The 21246-nt window shown below is 48.6% G+C and overlaps 1 protein-coding gene across 2 annotated transcripts in view; it reads right to left on the bottom strand.

Moving 5' to 3' along the window:
- SEPTIN12 (septin 12) overlaps nucleotides 1-21246 on the bottom strand; it is a 76298-nt gene that overhangs the window by 48509 nt on the left and 6543 nt on the right. For both annotated transcript variants that reach the window (XM_083710829.1, XM_083710830.1), the window contains exon 3: nucleotides 9563-10930. In XM_083710829.1, coding sequence (XP_083566955.1) covers nucleotides 9563-10930 — 1368 coding nt within the window. The remainder of the gene's footprint in view (nucleotides 1-9562; nucleotides 10931-21246) is intronic.

Raw genomic sequence — 21246 nt, 5'->3', positions numbered from 1 at the left:
TGCAGACGGGGAGTAATTGGAGATGGTTTGTTTCCCAAGCAGCCAAAGAGTAATCCCAGGGCTGTGCTCAATTAACAAAGATTTAATCACTGATGCAGGCTTGATCAGAGCGCTCCCCACAGAAGGCCATAATAGGCTTATGGGGATGCTTTGCTGAGACATTCTTTCTCGCTGTCTGTCTTCCTCAGAGGCACAAGGAAGCTGAGAGCTCCTTGCCTCGCATTCCCTGTATTGTGTTTACGGGCTCCTGCTTTTCCTCCACATCCAAGGTTTAATCCAGCAGTCAGGAAATCTGTGGCTCTCCACATGTTGGTGGACATCTCTTGCCATCCCTCACCATTGGCTGCAACTGCAAACTCTCTCTTAGTTCCTAACTTCTCCCATCTTAATTATGGCTCACTCTGTTTCAGTGCGAGGGACGCGGGTGGCGATGTGGGTTAAACCACAGAACCTAGGACTTGCCGATCAGAAGGTCGGCGGTTCGAATCCCCGCAACGGGATGAGCTCCCGTTGTTCTGTCCCTGCTCCTGCCAACCTAGCAGTTCAAAAGCACGGCAAAGTGCAAGTAGATCAATAGGTACCGCTCTAGCGGGAAGGTAAACAGCATTTCCGTGCACTGCTCTGGTTCGCCAGAAGTGGCTTAGTCATGCTGGCCACATGACCCGGAAGCTGTATGCCGGCTCCCTCGGCCAATAAAGTAAGATGAGCGCCGCAACCCCAGAGTCGGCCACGACTGGACCTAATGGTCAGGGGTCCCTTTACCTTTATCTTTACACATTTGCATTTTTTTTAAGCCAGCAAGCACAAAAAAATTGTATACGTTTCCATGCACACATCTCCTAAATATACACATTTTATTTGCAGTTTTGCATTTTTATAAGCACTCCCCCCCCCCACTAGAATGCATGTTGCTATGTTTTCCATAGGACACATTCTTTGGTTGGAGAACTGCATTCCAACATACAAAGTGCGAATTTCGAATGGATTGTATATTGGTAAGGAAGAGAGGATGTTGCCTTAAACTGAGTCAGACCACAGGTCCATTTAGCCTGGTACTGTCTACCCACACTGGCAGTGACTTTCCAGGATTTTAGGCAGGGACAGCTCTACCTGGAGATGCTGGGGACTGAACCTGGGACTTTTGCATGCAAAGCAAGTGCTCTCTGTCACTGGACATCGATATTAAAATTTGAACCCAATGAATTTTTCCCTGATCTGTAGTTGAGAGTCCAGCAAAATCTGGAACACAGGTCCTCTATTCCTGATTTAATCAAATCTTGTTAATCCTTTCCTTTTCAGAGATCTCCAGCATCTCCAGGTAGGCCGCTGGCTGGGGCAGTTTAAAACTGGTGCCCAAAACCTCTGGAGAGCACCAGGTTGGCGATGTTGCAGGACATAGACCAAGGGCCTCCACCGCACGTGTCTGCATGAAACTGCCCACTCTCATTTAGAACGGGTGGGAAGGGCCTACAGATAGTGGGGAGATGTGGGTCTGCAAGAAGGTAAAGGTAAAGGGACCCCTGACCATTAGGTCCAGTCGCGGACGACTCTGGGGTTGCGGTGCTCATCTCACTTTATTGGCCGAGGGAGCCGGTGTACAGCTTCCGGGTCATGTGGCCAGCATGACTAAGCCACTTCTGGCGAACCAGAGCAGCGCACGGAAACACCGTTTACCTTCCCGCTGGAGTGGTACCTATTTATCTACTTGCACTTTGACGTGCTTTCAAACTGCTAGCTTGGCAGGAGCAGGGACCAAGTAACGGGAGCTCACCCCGTCGCGGGGATTTGAACCGCTGACCTTCTGATCGGCAAGTCCTAGGCTCTGTTAATAGCAAGTTTTATTGTACATGGTGGGGTGGAAGGGGGTCCCTCCTCACATCTGCACACTGGGAACATGTCTGGAGGAGCCCATTGTCAATAAAGAATGAAATTTCCACCCACTCCCTGCCCAACTTCACCTTGAGTGAGTACACAGCTGTTCCCTTCTGTTGCTTAGGTAGGTGTTAAAACATCTTAAGAAATACTATTTGGACATCTGCCACCTCCTCTAGTTGCAGGGTGGAGTAAAAAAAGACTTCAGAACTTGTCCCCAAGCCAAGGAAACCAGGAGAATCAAGAAAAATGGTGTTTGTGTGTATTGGAGAGAGAGGGAAAGGGAACACACACAATCAGAGCTGGCATCGGTACAAAATCATTGTGTCCCAAACAACAGCCCAGCCTGAGGATCAGCAAAAGAAACAAGCGTTTTTTTTGTCCTAACCTGCCTCATCTGGGCAAACAAACAGTTACGATAAAGAGCTCGTTTGAGGATGAAGACAGATGATAAGTTGCTGAAGGCGGGTTGAAGCAGAGAGCTCGGCGCTTGATCTGACTCATCCCACCATTACCCCTGATAAACTCTAGTTTTCCAGGTGTGTGTCTTTGTGTACTGTACTGTTTCCCACGGATCAGGCGTCGCCGCTTGTCACGCTTGGGCACTTGGAGGTCCAGCCAGTGGTGGTTGTGGGGCCAGTGGCAGAACTTGGCGTCTCAGATTTCAGCAATGCCTTGTGTGACACCAAAATCCTGTGCCCCCTGCCTCTCGCCTTCCATTGGATGTCATAGCTGCGGTGTCCCTGGTGTGGCTGTGCTGGTCACATGCTCCCTCAGATCCACCTTTTGGTGGGGCCTGCCAAGATCTTTCCACCCTGGACACCACCATAAGGTAAAGGGACCCCTGACCATTAGGTCCAGTCGCGGCCGACTCTGGGGTTGCGGCGCTCATCTTGCTTTATTGGCCGAGGGAGCCGGCGTACAGCTTCCGGGTCATGTGGCCAGCATGACTAAGCCACTTCTGGTGAACCAGAGCAGCACACGAAAACGCCGTTTACCTTCCCGCCGGAGTGGTACCTATTTATCTACTTGCACTTTGACATGCTTTCGAACTGCTAGGTTGGCAGGAGCAGGGACCGAGCAACGGGAGCTCACCCCGTTGCGGGGATTCGAACCACCAACCTTCTGATCGGCAAGTCCTAGGCTCAGTGGTTTAAGCCACAGTGCCACCCGCATCCCCTTGGACACCATAGTTTTCCCAAAATGCAATGCTCTGGAACTTCTGCCACTGAGGTATTCTGGGTAAGAAATAAATAAACTGGGTGACCAGAAGGGTTTAACCAACCTGTGTGGGGAAGGGGAAGCTCTAGGGGATAATGTGGGTGGGCAGGGGAGACAAACAGAGCAAGCAGAGTGGCACAGACCTTGAGACAGACAAACGCCTACCAGCCAGGTTGTGTGAATAGAGCAGTCCCGTTTGGAACACTGTGGGTTGTGTATCCTAGTTTTGTTCTACTCAGAGTAAACACATTTAAGGTACTTGACTTAAATGAGCTACAGCCATTTGTTTCAATAGGGCTACTCTGAGTAGGACCAGCACTGGCCACAACCCCATATGTGCAGTTCAGGGTTGACTCCATCTTCAAATAGATATATTGGGGAACTGGAAAAGGGCGAGCAAAACGATCTAAGGTAAGGCATTTCAGCAGCTGCCTTGTGGTAAAAGGACAAAGTAAAAAAAAGTTTATAAAAATAAAGGTGTAAAAAGGCACATTACTGAAGTTGATTATGCAGGCATGGACGAAGTAGATAGGGCAGGCATAGGAAACTCGGCGCTCCAGATGTTTTTGGCCTCCCATGATCCCTAGCTAACAGGACCAGTGGTCAGGGATGATGGGAACTGTAGTCCCAAAACATCTGGAGGGCTGAGTTTCCCTATGCCTATGCCTGAGATAGAGTGACTTTTCCCCTCCTCCCCTAACTAGATTTTAGAGCCATCTAATGCAACTGATTTACAGGAGACTCAGGGTGGGCAAAAGGAAGAACGTTTTCAGTAAATAACTTATGAAACTCTGGGCCACAAGATGTAGTGATGACCACATTGCTTAGACAGCTCTAGAAGAGGGCTGGATAAAATCATCCAGTACACATAGGAAACCTAGGGAGCTACCTTATACAGAGTCTAGCCACTGGTTTTTCTAGCTCAGTATTGTCCACACTGACAGGCAACTAATCTCTTTTGGTCTGAGGGCAGCATTCAGGCTTGGTCATCTGCCCATTGGCTGCTTGATAATGATAGGTGTGGCCAAAAGTGGGTGTGTCCACAAAGGAACCCCAACTATTGCCTCCTCTCTACTCATCAAACGATCATTCTGATGACTGATGAAGGGGCACTTTGCATCCTCAGCAGAGTGCTGAGTTCCACCCACCATGGCACTGGGTCTGCTGCTAATTTGATTTACCATATTTTTCTCTCTGTAGGACGCACTTTCCCCCCTCCAAAAATTAAGGGGAAATGTGTGCGTGCCTATGGAGCGAATGCAGGCTCCTTGGCTTCAGCAACAGCAACGCGAAGCCTCTGAAGCGCAGAGGGAGCGCTCCCTCCATGCTCCGTGGCTTCGTGTTGCTTTCGCTGAAGCCTGGAGAGCAAGAGGGGTTGGTGCGCACTGAACCCTCTTGCTCTCCAGGCTTCAGGGATAGCCGCCTGAAGTCTTCGGAGCGCAGCGCGAGTTCCCGCTGTGCTCCGGAGGCTTCAGGTTCCTTTTGCTGAAGCCAGGAGAGCAAGACTCTCCTGGCTTCAGCAGAGAGGGAGAGCTGCGCAGCGCCCCTTCAGCGAAGTGGGAGGAGAAATGGAAGGGGCTCCGTTTCTCCTGCTGCTTCGCTGAAGGGGTGCTGAGCAGAGAGGGGGAGAATTTTTTTTTCTTCTTCTCCCCCTCTAAAACAAGGTGCGTCCTATGGTCGGGTGCATCCTATAGAGCGAAAAATATGGTAATTCCACTGCTGCCAAAAATCAGTGGAGGCTTGGAAATGGAAATGAAATTTTGCTTGGGGCTCTGGATCATGCCTAACAATTAGATGGAACCTCCAGCTCCAGGGACAGTATACCACTGAATACCGGAACTATTGGGCTTCCCCAAGGCATTGTGCTGACCACTGTGGGAAAACAGGATACCAGACTAGGCTGGTTTTTTTTGGTCGGTTCCTATCTGAGCAGTCTGTGAGGGGAGAGACCCAGCACATTCCAAAACTCAAGAGACAAGAGGCTGTGCAGCCAACATGACATAGAAGAAACTGGAACAGAGAACCGCTTTGTCCTCCTAATGCCTCAAATATGAGGAAGCTCTGGAAAGTAAACTTCCTCCAGTTTCCATCCAGACACTGACTGAGATCTGCCTCATCGAAAAGCTATGAGCAGAAACTATGGCTGACCCAGAGGGAAGGGAGAACAGGCAGCAAAGTGGCCCAAGGCCTGGCCTTCTTTCCAAGTGACCCAGTGTCCTCTCTAGTGATGGGGAGAAAGTCATTCAGTCTGCATCTAAAATCAAGCCTCCCTAACTCACCCTTTCCAAAAACAATATGCAATGCGAAACAAGGCTGTCTTCCAAAATTCACACTTCTCCATGCAAACTTGCAATGCATTTCTGCGGTGTGCGGCCATGTAATGCATTACCAAAATATCCGTATACATTGGTACCTCAGGTTAACGACTTAATTCGTTCCGGAGGTCTGTTCTTAACCTGAAACTGTTCTTAACCTGAAGCACCACTTTAGCTAATGGGGCCTCCTGCTGCTGCCGCGCCACTAGAGCACGATTTCTGTTCTCATCCTGAAACAAAGTTCTTAACCTGAAGCACTATTTCTGGGTTAGCGGAGTCTGTAACCTGAAGCGTCTGTAACCCGAGGTACTACTGTGTGTGGGTAAACTGTGCATAAAACACATATATATTGGCGGACCTAACATACAAAGAAAAGCACTGCATGAGGGGAAACAGCTTGCAGAAATGTGCACATGAAGCAAAAATGCGTATGTTAGGAGAAATTCACATGAACATGGTGATGAATTTTCATGAGGGGTGTGTGTGTGTGTGTGTGTGTGTGTGTGTGATGTAAAAATGTGAAGAAGTGAAGATTGGAAACATGAGAAACAGAGAGAAGCTGAAATTGACAGATTCCCCCTACATAGTATCCTCTGAAGAGAGAGGAAGCCTAGATGAATAATGGGTTTAGGGGAAAGTCTGACATTCTGGAGACGGAGGCTCCTCAGTGACTTGCAAGCTACCTTGATAGTCCAGCTGCACCCCTCATTCCTGCAGGGGAAACAGCTGGGTGGCTCGTCTTAAAAGCAGTGGTTTCCAAACTTCCTGCCCTTTGGGGGAACCCCTTTCATGTCTGTCTGCTGGAGAAACCCTGCCTCTGGCCGCAGAGGCTGGAGTATCACAGGGGATCGGGACAGGGAACGCATCAGCACTCAGCATCCTCGCAGGAACTTTGGAAGCTGCATACGACTTGGTGGAACGCTCTGTCACAAGAGACCAGGGCCCTGCGGGACTTGACATCTTTCCGCAGGGCCTGCAAGATAGAGCTGTTCCGCCTGGCCTTTGGTTTGGACTCAGTCTGACCCTTACGTTGCCCTCCCCTTATGGTCTTCATCTATCGGCTACTTTTAAAACAAGGCTGCATTTTAAACTGCATTTTTAACCTGTATTTTAAATTGTTTCCACCCCCATTATGTTTTTATTGTAATTTTACTGGTGTTAGCTGCCCTGAGCCCGGCTCTGGCTGGGGAGGGAAGGGTATAAATTTAATAATAATAATAATAATAATAATAATAATAATAATAATAATAATATGTTATTTTAATGTTGTGTTTTAATGTTGTTTTTAAGTTGTAATCATTCAACTTGTTTTTATTATTGCTTGTAAGCCACTCTGAGCCCGGCCTTGACTTTAAATAAATAAATAAATAAATAAATAAATAAATAAATAAATAAATAAATATAATAATAATAATAATAATATATTTATACCCCACCCATCTGGCAGGGTTTCCCCAGCCACTCCGGGTGGCTTCCAACAAAACACTAAAATACAATAACGTATTAAACATTAAAAGCTTCCCTAAACAGGGCTGCCTTCAGATGTCTTTTAAAAGTTTGGTAGTTATTTTTCTCTTTGACATCTGGTGGGAGGGCGTTCCACAGGGCAGGTGCCACTACCGAGAAGGCCCTCTTGCCTGGTTCCCTGTAACTTGGCTTTTTGCAGCGAGGGAACTGCCAGAAGGCCCTCAGTACTGGACCTCAGTGTCCAGGCAGAACAATGGAGTTGGAGATGCTCCTTCAGGTATACTGGACCTAGGCCGTTTAGTGCTTTAAAGGTCAGCACCAACACTTTGAATTGTGCTCGGAAACGTACTGGGAGCCAGTGTAGGTCTTTCTTCTTCTTCTTCTTCTTCTTCTTCTTCTTCTTCTTCTTCTTCTTCTTCTTCCTCTTCCTCTTCCTCTTCCTCTTCCTCTTCCTCTTCCTCTTCTTCTTCCTCTTTACCAAGTCATGCCATTGGTTCAGTAGTGCTGGCATTGCCTGGCAGTGGTTCTCCAGGCAGCAGCCTTTGTTCCCGTCACTATCTAGATAGGCTGGTTATTTTCTGCAAGCAACACATGTGCTCCACCATGGGGTTACAGCCCATCTCCTAAAAAGAAACCACGTCTTCAGGGTTCCGAACAAAGGGCTGATTTAAATAGGAACATGGTCAGCTGTTTTGTACTGAGTCAGGCCATTTGGCCCAGACTAGCTCACTATTGAGTTTTCTTTCCCCTCCCTACCTGGAGAAGCTGGGGATTGAACCTGGGTCCTTCGGCATGCAAGGAAGATGCTCTACCTCTGAGCTATTGGGGATTGGTGTGTATGGAGGTGGGCGGCTTGGGAACAGCCATGGGGCCAAGGGCTATGGAGGATATGTCTCAACTGGCAGCGGAAGAGAAGGTGGCTTTCCATCAACACAAGAAAGGTGGGAAGTTCTCTGATACATAGACTCCTTATTTGCTTGAATGTTAAAGCACTGGGTTGGTCTGCGCCACCAGACATTTCCCCCTTCCCCTTCTCCCACTTTCCTGCACAGAACACATTGCCTTGACTGATTATGACGTAGTTTGTATTGATCGGTCGTATTTCTTGTTTTCTTTTTAGAAAACTCAATGGAAAAAATATTAACAGTGGACGCGAGTGGGAAGCTCAAGGGTTTTACAAGTTGCACTGATGCAACAGGAACCAGCCGCTGCTGAATTCCAGCGGCAATTACTCCCAGGAAAATATGTGTAAGGATTGCAGTCTTGCTAGTCTTAATAAATTAGGTATTGTACTACGTATTGCTGTCTCGTTGCGTGTAATACTGAACCAACATACCTGCCTACACTGTCTAATTTCTTAGGGGACGTGTGGCTGTGGGCTGTCATGATGAACTCATGTCCTTCAAAACCACACCACCAGGCCACTGGTCCTGGGTGAAACAGCCCCTCTCTCCCCCACTCTCTCAAGACCACTGGAAGTGAGACACTTTGCAGCCAGAGGGGTTGGGGCAAGGAGGTAAAGACTGACAAGCGCTGCTGATGGTCTCTTTCCAGAAGCAATGGTTGCTTGAAATCAACTCCATATGCCACAGAGAGAGCCAAGAATAAACAGAGAGTGAGGAATGGACGCCCCTTGAAACGTGTGACTTTTTGTTCCCTTTCCTTGGGTGGGGCTCATACCAGGTACCTCTTCTGCAGGTTTTGGAGAGAGAGACGTTAAATGCGATGTTGGGTTAAAAATTCATTGCCTGGGGCAAAGGAGGATGTGAGAAGATGAAACTGCAAAGGAATCTCTCTGTGCGTACTATAAATGGCAAGTTCTGGAGTGAGGCTAAGCTACATAGCTCAGCTTTCTGAATTGGGTGAAACAGAAAAGGAAGTAAAGTGCTCCTGGGCACATACAGAGCACCTCCCCTTTGTCACAAACAACCAGCAGCCTGTCCCCACACAGCTGGACCTAGACAGCAGGTGTCAGCACTGAGATGCCAGCACCAGGCATCACTAGTCAGGGCCACCACCATCACTAATTTTTGCTTTGGTCCCTCATCTTCTCTCACTGCTGCAGCCCCATTCACACCATACATTTAAACCACTATGCTACCACTTTAAAGAGCCATGGCTTCCCCTAAAGCAGGCACAGCCAAACTTGGCCCTTTATATGTTTTGGGACTACAACTTCCATCATCCCTAGCTAACAGGACCAGTGGTTAGTGCCTGCCCTAAAGTATCCCCAGAGTTGTAGTTTGTTAAGGGTGCTGATGCTCGCTAGGCCCCTATTTTCCTCATAGAGCTACAATTTCTAGAGTCTCCTGTTAAGAGGAATTGACTGGAAAGCTGCTCTGTGAATTGCAGCTCTGCGAGGGAAACTGCAGTCTCCTAAAAACCCTCAGCACCTTTTAACAAACTGCAGCTCTCAGAATTGTTTGGGGGAACCCACGGCAGTTTAAAGTGGTATCACAGTGGTTTTAAAAGTATGGCGTGAGGGTGACCTTTAATTCCACAGCGACCTCAACATACCACTGCAGAAATTAAAACCGCAACTGGGAGGCACCAAATAAGCTCTACGGAAACTACTGAACCTCTTTTGGAGGCTCTCAAAATCCCTGAACAGTTTTTACCAAAGGAAGAGCATTAGGGATTTATTTATTTTTTAATCCAGGCAGAACTTATGCAGTGACTCCACTTACCTTCCTTCAATATGTCTTGTAAATCCTTCTTCTCCAGGGACACCTCTAGAGGCCTGTTTGTTCCCACAAGGAGACCTTCCCTTGTGCAAGAAGACAACGGCAGAGTCTGAAGCTTGGAGGCCTCTTGGGAGAAAGTTGAGTCGATCCTCTCAGCCGGGGCACCGCTGCATTCCCTCAGGATGAGTACATCTGGGATACCTTGCGGAGGCACCGTTGCCTGGTACCCAAGAGAGGAGGGCTGAGAAGTGACCTGTGCTATGCGAGGCTCTGACACCAGCCGGAAGGAAGCAGCCTGAGGCGCTACTGCCAAACCCTCACTGCCTCCTATCCCTGAAACTGTTCCAGAAGATGGCGGCAGGGAAACACTGTCCTTGATGACAGCTTTATCCTCCCCGGCCACTTCTTGGGGTTGGTGGGACGCTCCGGGGCTGGTGCCAAGACTCACCTGAAGCTGTGCCTTAGATAACGGTCTGGACCTAGAGTCAGTCACCACTGCTGGGCCGATACTCTCCAGAGTCTTCCCAATCAACCCATCCAGGCTGATGGGAAATTTCTGCAACTTCGTCGTCTGCCTGGGAACCACACCAGGAGGGCTCCCAGTTGCCACCTGGCTTACCTCCAACGGAGGAACGGGGGACTCCTTTCTTATCAGAAGGCTGTTCTTCGGCAGTGAGGAGACGCAGTTGTGTTTGCCGGAGCTCCGAAGGATGGCGGGGTCCATGTTTGGCGTGGAGCAGAGCGTCGGGCTGGGTCCCTGGTCTTCGGCAATGTGCAGGTCAAGCGACGGCAACGAGCTGTGGTTGGCGGTGGCCTTGGAGACCTGCCGGATGGGTCGGCCCACCTCGGCATGGAAGACGTTGCCGTAAGAGGAGAACTTCTTGAGGATGGGACTAGGGAGGTGGGAGCCCCCGATTCCCAGAGATTCAGATTGCTGGGTGCTGCTCCGGGGGCCTTTAGAGGCCACGGGGCACTCCAAGCTGGAGGAAGAGCTGTGGAGGCTCTCGTTGTCGCTTTCTGGCCCCAAGGATGAAGAGAGCCCGTTGGGGTTTAGCCGTGTTTGGAAGGACGAGACCCTGTTAAGGTTGGTGCCATTGGCCCGAGGTGGGTGGGTGGTGCCTCGGTTGAAAGAGAGACTGCTCCCGATTCTTGACTTGAGAATGGGGCTGTGGGCTGGGCTGGGGCTGGGGCTCAGGCTGATGTGGGCTTGGTACGTGGGCTGGATAGGGGGCCCCAACCTTTTCCCTTCTCCGTTGCCTGTGGAGTGGATGACACCAGGTGGGCTTGGGCCCAGGGACGACCTAGGTGGGGAGGAAGGTGGGAAAGCCTTCACCTCTTCAGCATCTTCCATATCAAAGGACCTCTTGAGGGCTGCAGAAGATAAGAAGAAGTTACCCATTAGGTAGACAAGCACCCAGAATGCAAAGGACCACATTCTTTTTCCAGCCCTAAGGGCCACAAATCCTTCCGAGGGCCAAATGACAGTGGTGGTTGGAGCCCAGAGACAAAAGCGGACAGAACAACACATGCAGATTTCACCTTCTTCCCTGGTGGAGAAGTGATTGCTGCTCCATAGAAAACAGTTCAGGTACCCAAGGTTTCAGTGCAGATGTGACTGGAGTGCAGTGTCAACTCAAGAACCTTTCGGAGGGTCGCATGCCTCTTTCCTAGTCTGCCCGGACACTGAAGTCCAGCGCCGAGGGCCTTCTGGCGGTTCCCTTGCTGCGAGAAACCAAGTTACAGGGAACCAGGCAGGGGGCCTTCTCGGTAGTGGCGCCTGCCCTGTGGAATGTCCTCCCACCAGATGTCAAAGAGAAAAATAACTACCAAACTTTTAGAAGACATCTAAAGGCAGCCCTGTTTAGGGAAGCTTTTAATGTTTAATAGGTTATTGTATTTTAGTGTTTTGTTGGAAGCCGCCTAGAGTGCCTGGGGGAACCCAGCCAGATGGGTGGGGTATAAATAAATTATTATTATTATTATTATTATTATTATTATTATTATTATTGAGGTCTTGCAGGCTTTTGGACTCATGCAGAAGCTTAGAGGCCAGGAAGCATCCCACATTCACACCTGGAGCAGTAGATCCCTCTTCTAAAGAGCATTTGAGTCACTGGCAAGGAAAAGAAAAGCTGTCATCTGACTGCAGCTCTTGAACAGCCATAGCTCCCCCCAAGAACCCTGTGAACTGTAGTTTATGAGAGTTGTTATGAGACCCCTCATGGAACTACAGTTCCCAGGACCCATAACAATATTCTTTTGGGTAAGTCATGCCTATTCAAGGATTATAAGAGAGTTTTAAATGTGTGCTGTGGGTGTGACCTTAACTGGATACCACCAATCTTTTATCGCTGTGTGTATGTAGGGGAGCAGCACTGCAGTGAAACAGGCCATTGGGTCCATCGAGCTCAGTATTGTCTACACTGACTGGCAGCAGCTCTCCAGGGTTTCAAGGCAAGGAATCTCTCCCAGCTCTATCCAGAGTGGCTGGAGACTGTACCTGGGATCTTCTGCATGCAAAGCAAATACTCTAGCACTTTGAGCCTTTGCTCAAAGTTAAGTAAGAATCTAGTCTTCATGGTTCTGGATCAAGGGCTATATTAATTCAGAAGCTGCCTTATACGGAGACAGACCAGCAATCCATCTAGATCATTATTTTCCACACTGACTGGCAGTGGCTCCCCAGGGTTTCGGAGAGGGAAGATTCCCAGCCGTACCTGGGAATTGATTCTGGGACCCTCTGCAAGCAGGTGCTCTCTCAGCAAACTAGAGGGAGGAAGGGAGAGCTGGCAAGAGGCAGGCAGGCTTCCCTATTGGCTGCCTCCTTCAAACAGACGGTTTTGTTAGCATCTCCCAAAGGGGAAACCAGAGTCGACTCTTGGATCTACTCCTGAGGCCTCTAATCTCCTGCATCTAATTGTTTGCTGTGTTTTATCTCCCCTGCGATACCGTATCTGTGTCATCTGCTTCAAAATGCCTCCTGGGGGCAGGGGGAGCAACAACACAGTAACCGCTTTATTCACCTCCAGCCGCAGCATGTAAAGGATCCTGCCTGAGGCATCCCCGAGTAATCAGATCTGGCTCCCTGAACTGTTTCGCTCCTCGCTCCTTTGGTGGCTGCCCCAGTTTAACCAGGGCAACTGGGGCAAACGAGAGTTCGCAGTTTGCGAGAGGAGAGGCCAAAAATGCATGTGGCGATTTGGATGGCTAAGGTCTAGATTCCTATCTTTTTCACCAGGGATGGGGAACCTCTGGCAGACGGAGGGGGAATATGCATATATATATTTTTTGGTAAAAAGTAAAATAAAAATTGGCTGTGTATGTACCACGTAAGAACCACTTGCTAGATCAGGCCAGTGGTCCATAGCTGTCAAGCGTCCCTTATTTGGCGGGACAGTCCCTTATCCCAGCGCCATGTCCCGCTGCTGTCCCTTACTGATGAGGCTTCGTTTGGCTGCTGGCTGGGCTTTCTGCCTTTGGCTCGGAGGGGCTCAGAAGTTGAACATACCTGTGCCCGGAAAATCCCTTATTTTGGCTGCTGGTCCCTTATTTTCAAGGCTGCTGGTCCCTTATTTTCAAATCTGTAAGTTGACAGCTATGATCTAGTCCAGCATGCAGTTCTCACTGTGGCCAACCAGATGCCTGCAGGGAACCCTCAAGCACAAGAGCCCTCTCTCCTCCTGCTATTTCCAGCAGATGGGATGCAAAAGCATTTCTGTCTCTGACTGCAGAGGCAAAGCATCACAATCGTATCTGGCAGCCATTGAGAGCCTTCTCCTCCATGAATTTATCTAATCCTCTTTTAAAGCCATCCAAGTTGGTGGCCATCCCTGCCTCCTGTGGCAGGGAGTTCCAAAGGCTAACTCTGCCCTGCAGGAAGAAGGTCTGGCCTGAATCTTCCAGCATTCTGCTTCATTGGACGCCCATGAGTTCTAGTGCTGTGAGAGAGGAAGAAAAACTTCACTCTGCCCGCTTCCTCCATGCCAGGCATAATTCTATAACCTTCCATCACGTCGCCTCTCCCTGCCCTTTTCTCTAAGCTAAAGAGCCCATGTGCTGCCCTCTTGGTATGCACTTTCCAATTACAAGCCACCCCGAGCCTCAGGGATGGAGAGGGCTACACCCTCAAAGCGCCAGGGCTTCCCGGGCACAGTGTTTGAAGCGCCAGCTGGTGTCCGGCGATGCCAGCATCCTAGCCCAAGGGGACTCCAGCCATCCGTCAGCGCCGCTGACAGCTTCTGAAATGTGATGCTGCCTTTTTTGCCAAGCTGTTTGAATTCTCCCTGGTGGGGATGGGAACGCCACTGCCTGCTGGAGGCAGGAGAGACAGGACAGCATACCCTAAACAAACAATGGATTGGAGAAGATGCAGCTAAACTTCAGTAAAGCCAGGGCCGGACTTGGGGGGGGGGGCAGATATATTGGTCCCATTCAGCAGTAAGAACAGAAGGATTCCCCAAGGCAGCAGGGTTGGTTAAGAACCTTTCAAAGGGATGTTAGGATGTGTAGACACAACAGTTTATTTATTTCCCCCCTTTCTACTTCTTCAGTATCAGTCTCTGATGGTCCTTTATTATTTTATTCATGTAATATACATTCTTTACAACAAACAACTCCAAAATAAACAGACAACTCCAAAATAAAATCATATGTAACAAAACCATAAGTCTCATGTTTTCATTTACACTGATCTCCTCTCTGATACCTTTACTTGATATTTCTTGCTGCTTTCTGCTTTCCTTATAGAATCTCTATGAAAATTTAAATCTCTTAAGTTCTATACCAATCTTTAACAATTTCCCTTCACCTCCCTCCCCAACAGCCCAGTATTTCCCTCCACCCATGTGCGATCTTCTATTATTTTTGTTATTATTGTGTTATTCACTTTATTTGTTATTCCTTCCTTCATATATTATTATCCTATCTCCTTGTGCCTTTTACTACAGTTTATTGGGTATCCAGTGAGCTTCATGGACTGAGGTGGTTTTAACACTGCAACTCTTTTGAGTTTTTTTCCTGTTTTACGTTCAAGCAGTGTATAAATTTTATGAAATAAATTGTGCTAAAGGAATGGCAAGCACTCACCGCTGGACTTTTCTGCGATAGACTTTTTAGAAGTCAGAACCAGCACTGATGGCAGAGGGAGGAAACAGCAGCTGGCAAGCCCCACAGTCCTTCTTGAAACCTATAGTGGTACCTCGGGTTACAGATGCTTCAGGTTACAGACGCTTCAGGTTACAGACTCCACTAACCCAAAAATAGTACCTCAGGTTAAGAACTTTACCTCAGGATGAGAACAGAAATTGTGCGGGGGCAGCGGGAGGCCCCATTAGCTAAAGTGGTACCTCAGGTTAAGAACGGACCTCCAGAATTAATTAAGTTCTTAACCCGAGGTACCACTGTACTCCCCCCCCCCCCACTCACTGGCTTGATAGGACAGAGACTCCTCATTCCCAACACACTCCCAGCTCCGGAGCAATCTCTGTCCCAGAGAATCCCCTCTGCCCCAGTTCATCAGCCACATGGGTTCAATTATATGCTGGAAGGTTCTGGCCGGACAGGCTCACCAAAGGCTCACAGAGGTACATGCAGGTGTCCATGCAGCTGATCTACTAGCTCGCCAGCCCTGTGGCTTTTGGAGGTGAAAGTGGATCTTCCAAGCTAATCAAAGAGAAGGTGAGGTTCCACCTGGAAGGAAGGGCACAAGAGGGGTTTCCTGTTGGAGTCAAGCAGGCGTGAGAGCTTGCTCCAACAAGCCCAAGGCGCTGCTAAATGAATACTGGCTGGGCCTGGAATGTGCGCTGCCAGGTCTCACCTAGGAACCAGCCACCTGGTGAGGAGGGAAGGAGCTTTGCTCAGGCAGGAAGGCAAAGCAAACTTAAGAGCATGCTGGCCTATCTAGTCCAGCATCCTGTTCTCACAATGGCCACTCAGATGCCTGTGGGAAGGATCTGAGCACAAGAGTACCCAACTCTCCTGAGGCTTCCTGCAACTGGTATTCAGAAGCATTGCTGCCTTCGATAAGCCCTCTCCTCCATGAATTTGGCTAACCCTCTTTTAAAGCCATCCAAGTTGGCAGCCACCACTGCCTCCTGTGGCAGAGAGTTCCATAGATTAACTATGCATTGCATGATGAAGGTTTTTCTTTTATCTGTCCCAATGGATCTCCACAAGATCCAGGCTTTTCGGAGAGGGAGCAATACTCTTCTCTATCCACATTCTCCATGCCATGTGTACATTTCATAAATTTCTACCGTGTCTCCTCTTAACTTGCCTTTTCTCTAAGCTAAAACGTCCCAAGCTGATGTTTGACTATTCCAATTTATTTGCACCACCCAAAGATTTCCTCCACCTTTCACAAGCCCCCACCACAACAAGCCAACCCCAAACAAGAAATATTGCCCATATCTATGAGCTGAATGAGTCTTGTTCCCAGGCCAGCACGTGTAGAATTGTAGCCTTGGCTTTGCAAAAAATAAGAAAGACTACAAGAACCCAGATAAATCTCAAAGACAACAACGAATGTCTGAAGCAAGTTTATGTTAGTGATTTGTTTTATATATATATATATATATATATATATATATATATGCAGGTTTTGGTGTCCTCGGGTGTCTTCCCGTGTAAAAGTTGGGGTGTCTAGGCGACGTTTCGACGAGGTCTCACTCGTCATCTTCAGGCTGGTGCTTCAGCCTGAAGATGACGAGTGAGACCTCGTCGAAACGTCGCCTAGACACCCCAACTTTTACACGGGAAGACACCCGAGGACACCAAAACCTGCATTCCTGTACCCGTGAAAATCTACGAAAGCAAATATATATATATATATATATATATATATATATATATATATATATCCTCTGTGTTGTATCTAACTTCTACTCGACTAGACCCACTGACTCTAAATAATGACCATTAAGTTTAATGGGCCTACTCTGAGTAGGACTAACATTGGAAACAACCCTGTGTGTCTGGTGGTCTGGAGGAGATTCCTACTTGCCTAGCAGCATAGGAACACCAGAGACCTTCTGCATGCAAAGCAGGTATCCTACCACTCAGCTGTAGCCCTCTAGTATGCTGAATAACACCAATGGTGCATCTACCCCAATACTGTCTACACTGACTGGCAGCAGCTCCTCAGGGTCTCAGGTAGGGGGTCTCTCCTGGTCCTACCTAGAGATGCCGGGGATTGAACCTGGGACCTTCTGCATCCAAAGCAGATGCTCTTACCATTGAGTTGCAAGCCTTCTCCTATAGGAATGTCAAGAAAACCATTTCTTTCTTTTTGTTCCCCTCCTCTAGCCGCCTTGGCCTCTACCTGCTCGGCTGGAGTGTCCATCACAAACTATAACATTTACTACCTCCCTCGGGGTGAGGAGAGGAATCCATTTCTGCACTTTGCCCTGCGCTGCCCTCAGAGGTCAAACCCCTGGCGACTCTGCGCTGACCCCTGAACTAGGCCGAGGGGGTGGCACAAAACACTTTGTCATTGTCAACACAGAATCAAAAGGCCGACTTGGAGGGCCAGGGGGCTCCTCAACCTCTCGTGCCAGACACTCACGCAGCGTGCGGGTCAATCCAGCAGCCTCTCAGGACTGGGTGCCAACCAAAACAGCCTTTCTAAACCCTGCAACTGCCCGGCTTTTAACCTGCTCCATTGCAGGGTGGGGAAGAGCCAAGGCTCAGGGACAGAGCATCTGTTTTGCATGCATAAGGACCCAGGTTCAATCCCTGGCCTATGCAAGTTGGGCTTGGAGAGATTCCAGTCTGAATCCCCAGAGAGCTGCTACCAGTCAGCGCAAACAATACTGAACTAGATGGACCAGTGATCTCACTCAATATAAAGGCACCGTTCTATGTTCCTAACTGCAGAGTTAAATGAATATGGCTGTGAGTCAGTGAAGAAAAACAGAGGGAAGCAAAACAGGCCGAGAGATGAGATGTGGGTTTTGGGGGTGTTACAGGAGTGTTCCTGTTTTATTTATCAGTGAAATACTCCAACGGGAACCTCAGATCCAGGAGCTGAATGCTCCTGGGATTATTCCCAGTCTGCACCCAATTTATCCAGGTCACATCGCTCACCAGCCCTGCTTTGCACCTTCTTCAAGTGCCGTTTTGCACCTCCACTGCTTTGGAGGTTAATCCATGAGTGCAAATGGGCCCAGCGCCCCATCAGCTTTAGCCTCTTCCCACCTCCCTGCCTTTTTGCTTGCAACCAGTCAGGGGCTGCCTCTGCTGGTTATTGGCTCTGGCTTTCCCTCTTCTTGAACTCTCTGCCTTCTGCCCTAGTATTCCCAATGGTCACCAGCCACTGCTGCTCCACTGTCAGAGGCCAGATGTTTCTGCCACTGAGCTCTCAAACCACCACCAGCACCCACAGACAAACAACACAGCTGCTTTTCTCTCTTTCTCTCCATGCAATCCTTCCCGACCACCTTCAGGAACAGAATTGGGGTGCAGAAAAGTAATGGTTGGTCTGTCCCTACATTGATGACCACTGCTGCTGTTTCTGGAGCTGATACAGGTAGGGCAAAAAAAGCCCAGCCAGATGGGCGGGGTATAAATAATAAATTATTATTATTATAAATTATTATTTTTATCAGTAGCAGTAATCTGGCCCCGAGAAATTGTGCATTTAACAGCAGCTATTCCTCTACTCCTCTGCAACCCATCCAGAACTGAGATTATTTGTTGTTGTTGTTGTTGTTGTTGTTTTGTACTCGTTCTGGCCTGACCCAGCGAATGCAACCCAATCTCTGGAATGTGGCTTCCCTAGCAATGGAGAGGACTGATGGCTGAAAGGTTAATGCCAGTAATTATAGGTGTGGGTGCATTCCTTTGGAAGCAATAACAGTATTACAAACACTTGCTCGCGCTTGGTGAGCAAAGGGTTTCTAGATGGGGTGGCTTCCCCCAACCCGTCTCCTTTTCCTGCCCCCACATGGTTGCCATGATCCACAGCAGCCAGGGGGAAAGGAAGTCTGTTCATCAGCTCAACAGGATCGCCCACATACACGCTCCTTGAAACTCATGGCAAAGTGTTCACAGTTCTCCAGGAGCAGAGGAAAATGCAGAAGAATGCAGTGGGTGCAGAACTCTGCTTCTTGAGAAGAAAGGTTTTTTAGTCCTCAGGGCTACGGCTTCTAGCCTTCTCAAAGTGTGTGGGCAATGCCTGGTTAAAACTCACATACTTTCAAACACACCTTTACAGCCAAGGACTAAAATCTTGCATTAAAAAAAATTAGGGGAGAGAAAGGTGGCTCAATTTAAAGCACTTTGCACTCCACTAACTCATAGCCAGAAACTATCTAATAGTGGTACTTCTGACACCATATCGCACATTTGTGGGAGGGGAAGGCTGAGAAAACACCATTCTATACCGCCACACAAACCCCTGCAGTGTGGGGCCACAAGACTCAGGAAGAGCAACAGCCTCCCATGCAGAAGGTCCCAGATGCAATCCCCAGCACTTCCAGGTTGGGCTGGGAGAGATTCCTGTCTGAAACCATCACTGTAGAGAATACTGAACTAGATGAACCAATGTTCTGACTCAATATAAGGCTGCTTCTTCTCTTCCTATAGTCTTCCATGGAGCCCTGTGTTTGGGGGAAATGGCAGTCAGCTGTTTCCTCAGGCATATCCCAGACTAGATCAGAGCCTGGTGGGCACAGCCTGTCCTCTTTTGTCTTTCATGTGGCCATGGTGAAAACCAAAGATTAACACAAGAAGAGCTCTACTAGAGCAACCTAGTCCAACATCCTGTTCTCACAGCGGCCAGTCAGGAGCTCCAAAGAGAAGCCTCTCTCCACTTGTGATTCCCAACAACTCGTATTCAGAGGCAAATGACCTCTAGCAATGGAGGAAGCTTCAAGGAAAGACAGCAGGCAGGGCATGAACAGAACACTCCACTTTTCCGGTTGTTCAGCAGCAGCTGATATTTAGAGGCATGCCGCCTCTGATCTTGGACATAGGATGTAGCCCTGATGACTAGTAGCCATCGGCAGCCTTATTCTCCATGAATTTCTCTCGCCACTCTCTTAAAGCCATCCAAGATGGTGGCAATGGGCTTATCCATACTTCCTCTTAACCCAGGCCTTTCGGCTGATTAATATTCCACAGCCTTTTAAAATGTGTTTGTGGGAAAAGGGGGGTTGAGTTCCTCCATTCCTCTGATCTTTGGGGTTGGTTTGCCCATCGTTTGCTCAATGTCAGGAAAACTGCTACCTTTTGGAGCACCTGCCTGCTGAAAAAGGCACAGGAGCAGGGCCAGGAAATAAAGGCGACAACCCTGGACTTTGTGTGCGCATGTAAGATCATAAGAAGAGCCCATCTAGTGAAGCCCAGTTCTCACAGTGGCCAAGAAGATGCATTTTCTGCGAAGTCCACAAAAAGGACGTGAGCACAAGATAATGGTCATAACTGATACCCATTGGTAGACTTGCACACCTCTCCAGACCCTTTTTTGCCTCCTGTTTATTTCCACAATTTTTGATACTTGGACTCCTGTGTGAAAACCTCAGGAGTTCCCTTCCAACCATTTTGTCTAGCCATGCTCCCCATGAGTCTGCCCCCATCATTCTAATCCACGGATCCCCTCTCAAAGGGGGCTTGCTGTTCTGTGCTTTGCCATGTCCTGAACAATTCTTGTAATCTAAGCACCGCAGAAGCCCTGCCTACAAGCCTCCGCTCTCTCCGCTCCAAAACTTTCCTTAATTACAATCTGTGAAATGCTGAAGTGGAGACACTGCGACAGCAACAGCTGGTAATTGGAAGCCGCTTGTTCTTTTGCTTTTCTGCCTTCTCTCTCTCTCTCCCTAACCCACTCCCTCCCTCTTGCCCCCCTTCCTGTCTTAACAGAGACAAGCTGGTTATTGTAGGCTCTCTGTGAACACACACAGGCCGTCTCCCCCTCCTCCCAACACACACTGTGGAGACTCTTCAGGATAATTTGGTATCTTAATTCTATGGTGGGGCTGGGTTAATTACCTGCGTTTCAACCCAGTGTGTGCAAACAGCTGCTCTCCAGAGTGGCTGCCTGCCAAACACACCACTGTTGCTCACTGCCAACAACCCAGACCAGAATCCTCTGCTCTGTGCAAGGGTTTTCGTAGAATTATGTGGTTGGAAGGGATCTTGGGAGTCATTTGGGTTGTGTACACACCAGCCATCTAAAGCAATCATGCAGTAATGCTGGAAACTGTAGTTTTATTGCTTGTGGAGCTACAATTCCCAGCAGCCTTAAACTATAGTTCCCAGGATTATGGGGGTTTTTTTTGGGGGGGGGGGTCTTTAAATGTATGGTGTATGTGCAGCCCTAGTCTAATTGTTGTGTTACTTTTATTGTTGTTAGCCACTCTGAGCCCGGGTTCAGCTGGGGAGGGCGGGATATAAATAAAATTTTATTATTATTTATTATTATTGTGCCGAGCAGTATTTATTTCCCCCAAGGAGCTATAGGCTCTCCCTCTCCCAGTTTAACTCCCACAACAACTCTGCGAGGTAGGTTAGGCTGAGAGGCCCAAGGTTACCCAGTGAATTTCATGGCGAAGTGAGGATTTGAACCCTGGTCTCCCAGGTCCTAGTCTGACAATCAAACCACCACACCATGCTGGCTCTTGAGGTTCCATTCCATCCCATTCATAGCTATATCAGGGTAGGGAAGTTCAGTCCTGGGAGCTGAATACAAC

Source organism: Podarcis gaigeae (assembly GCF_964106915.1).
Source record: "Podarcis gaigeae genome assembly, chromosome: 14".
NCBI lineage: Eukaryota > Metazoa > Chordata > Lepidosauria > Squamata > Lacertidae > Podarcis > Podarcis gaigeae.
Note: the sequence above shows the minus strand (reverse complement) of the source record. Positions and strands in the feature narration are given on the sequence as shown.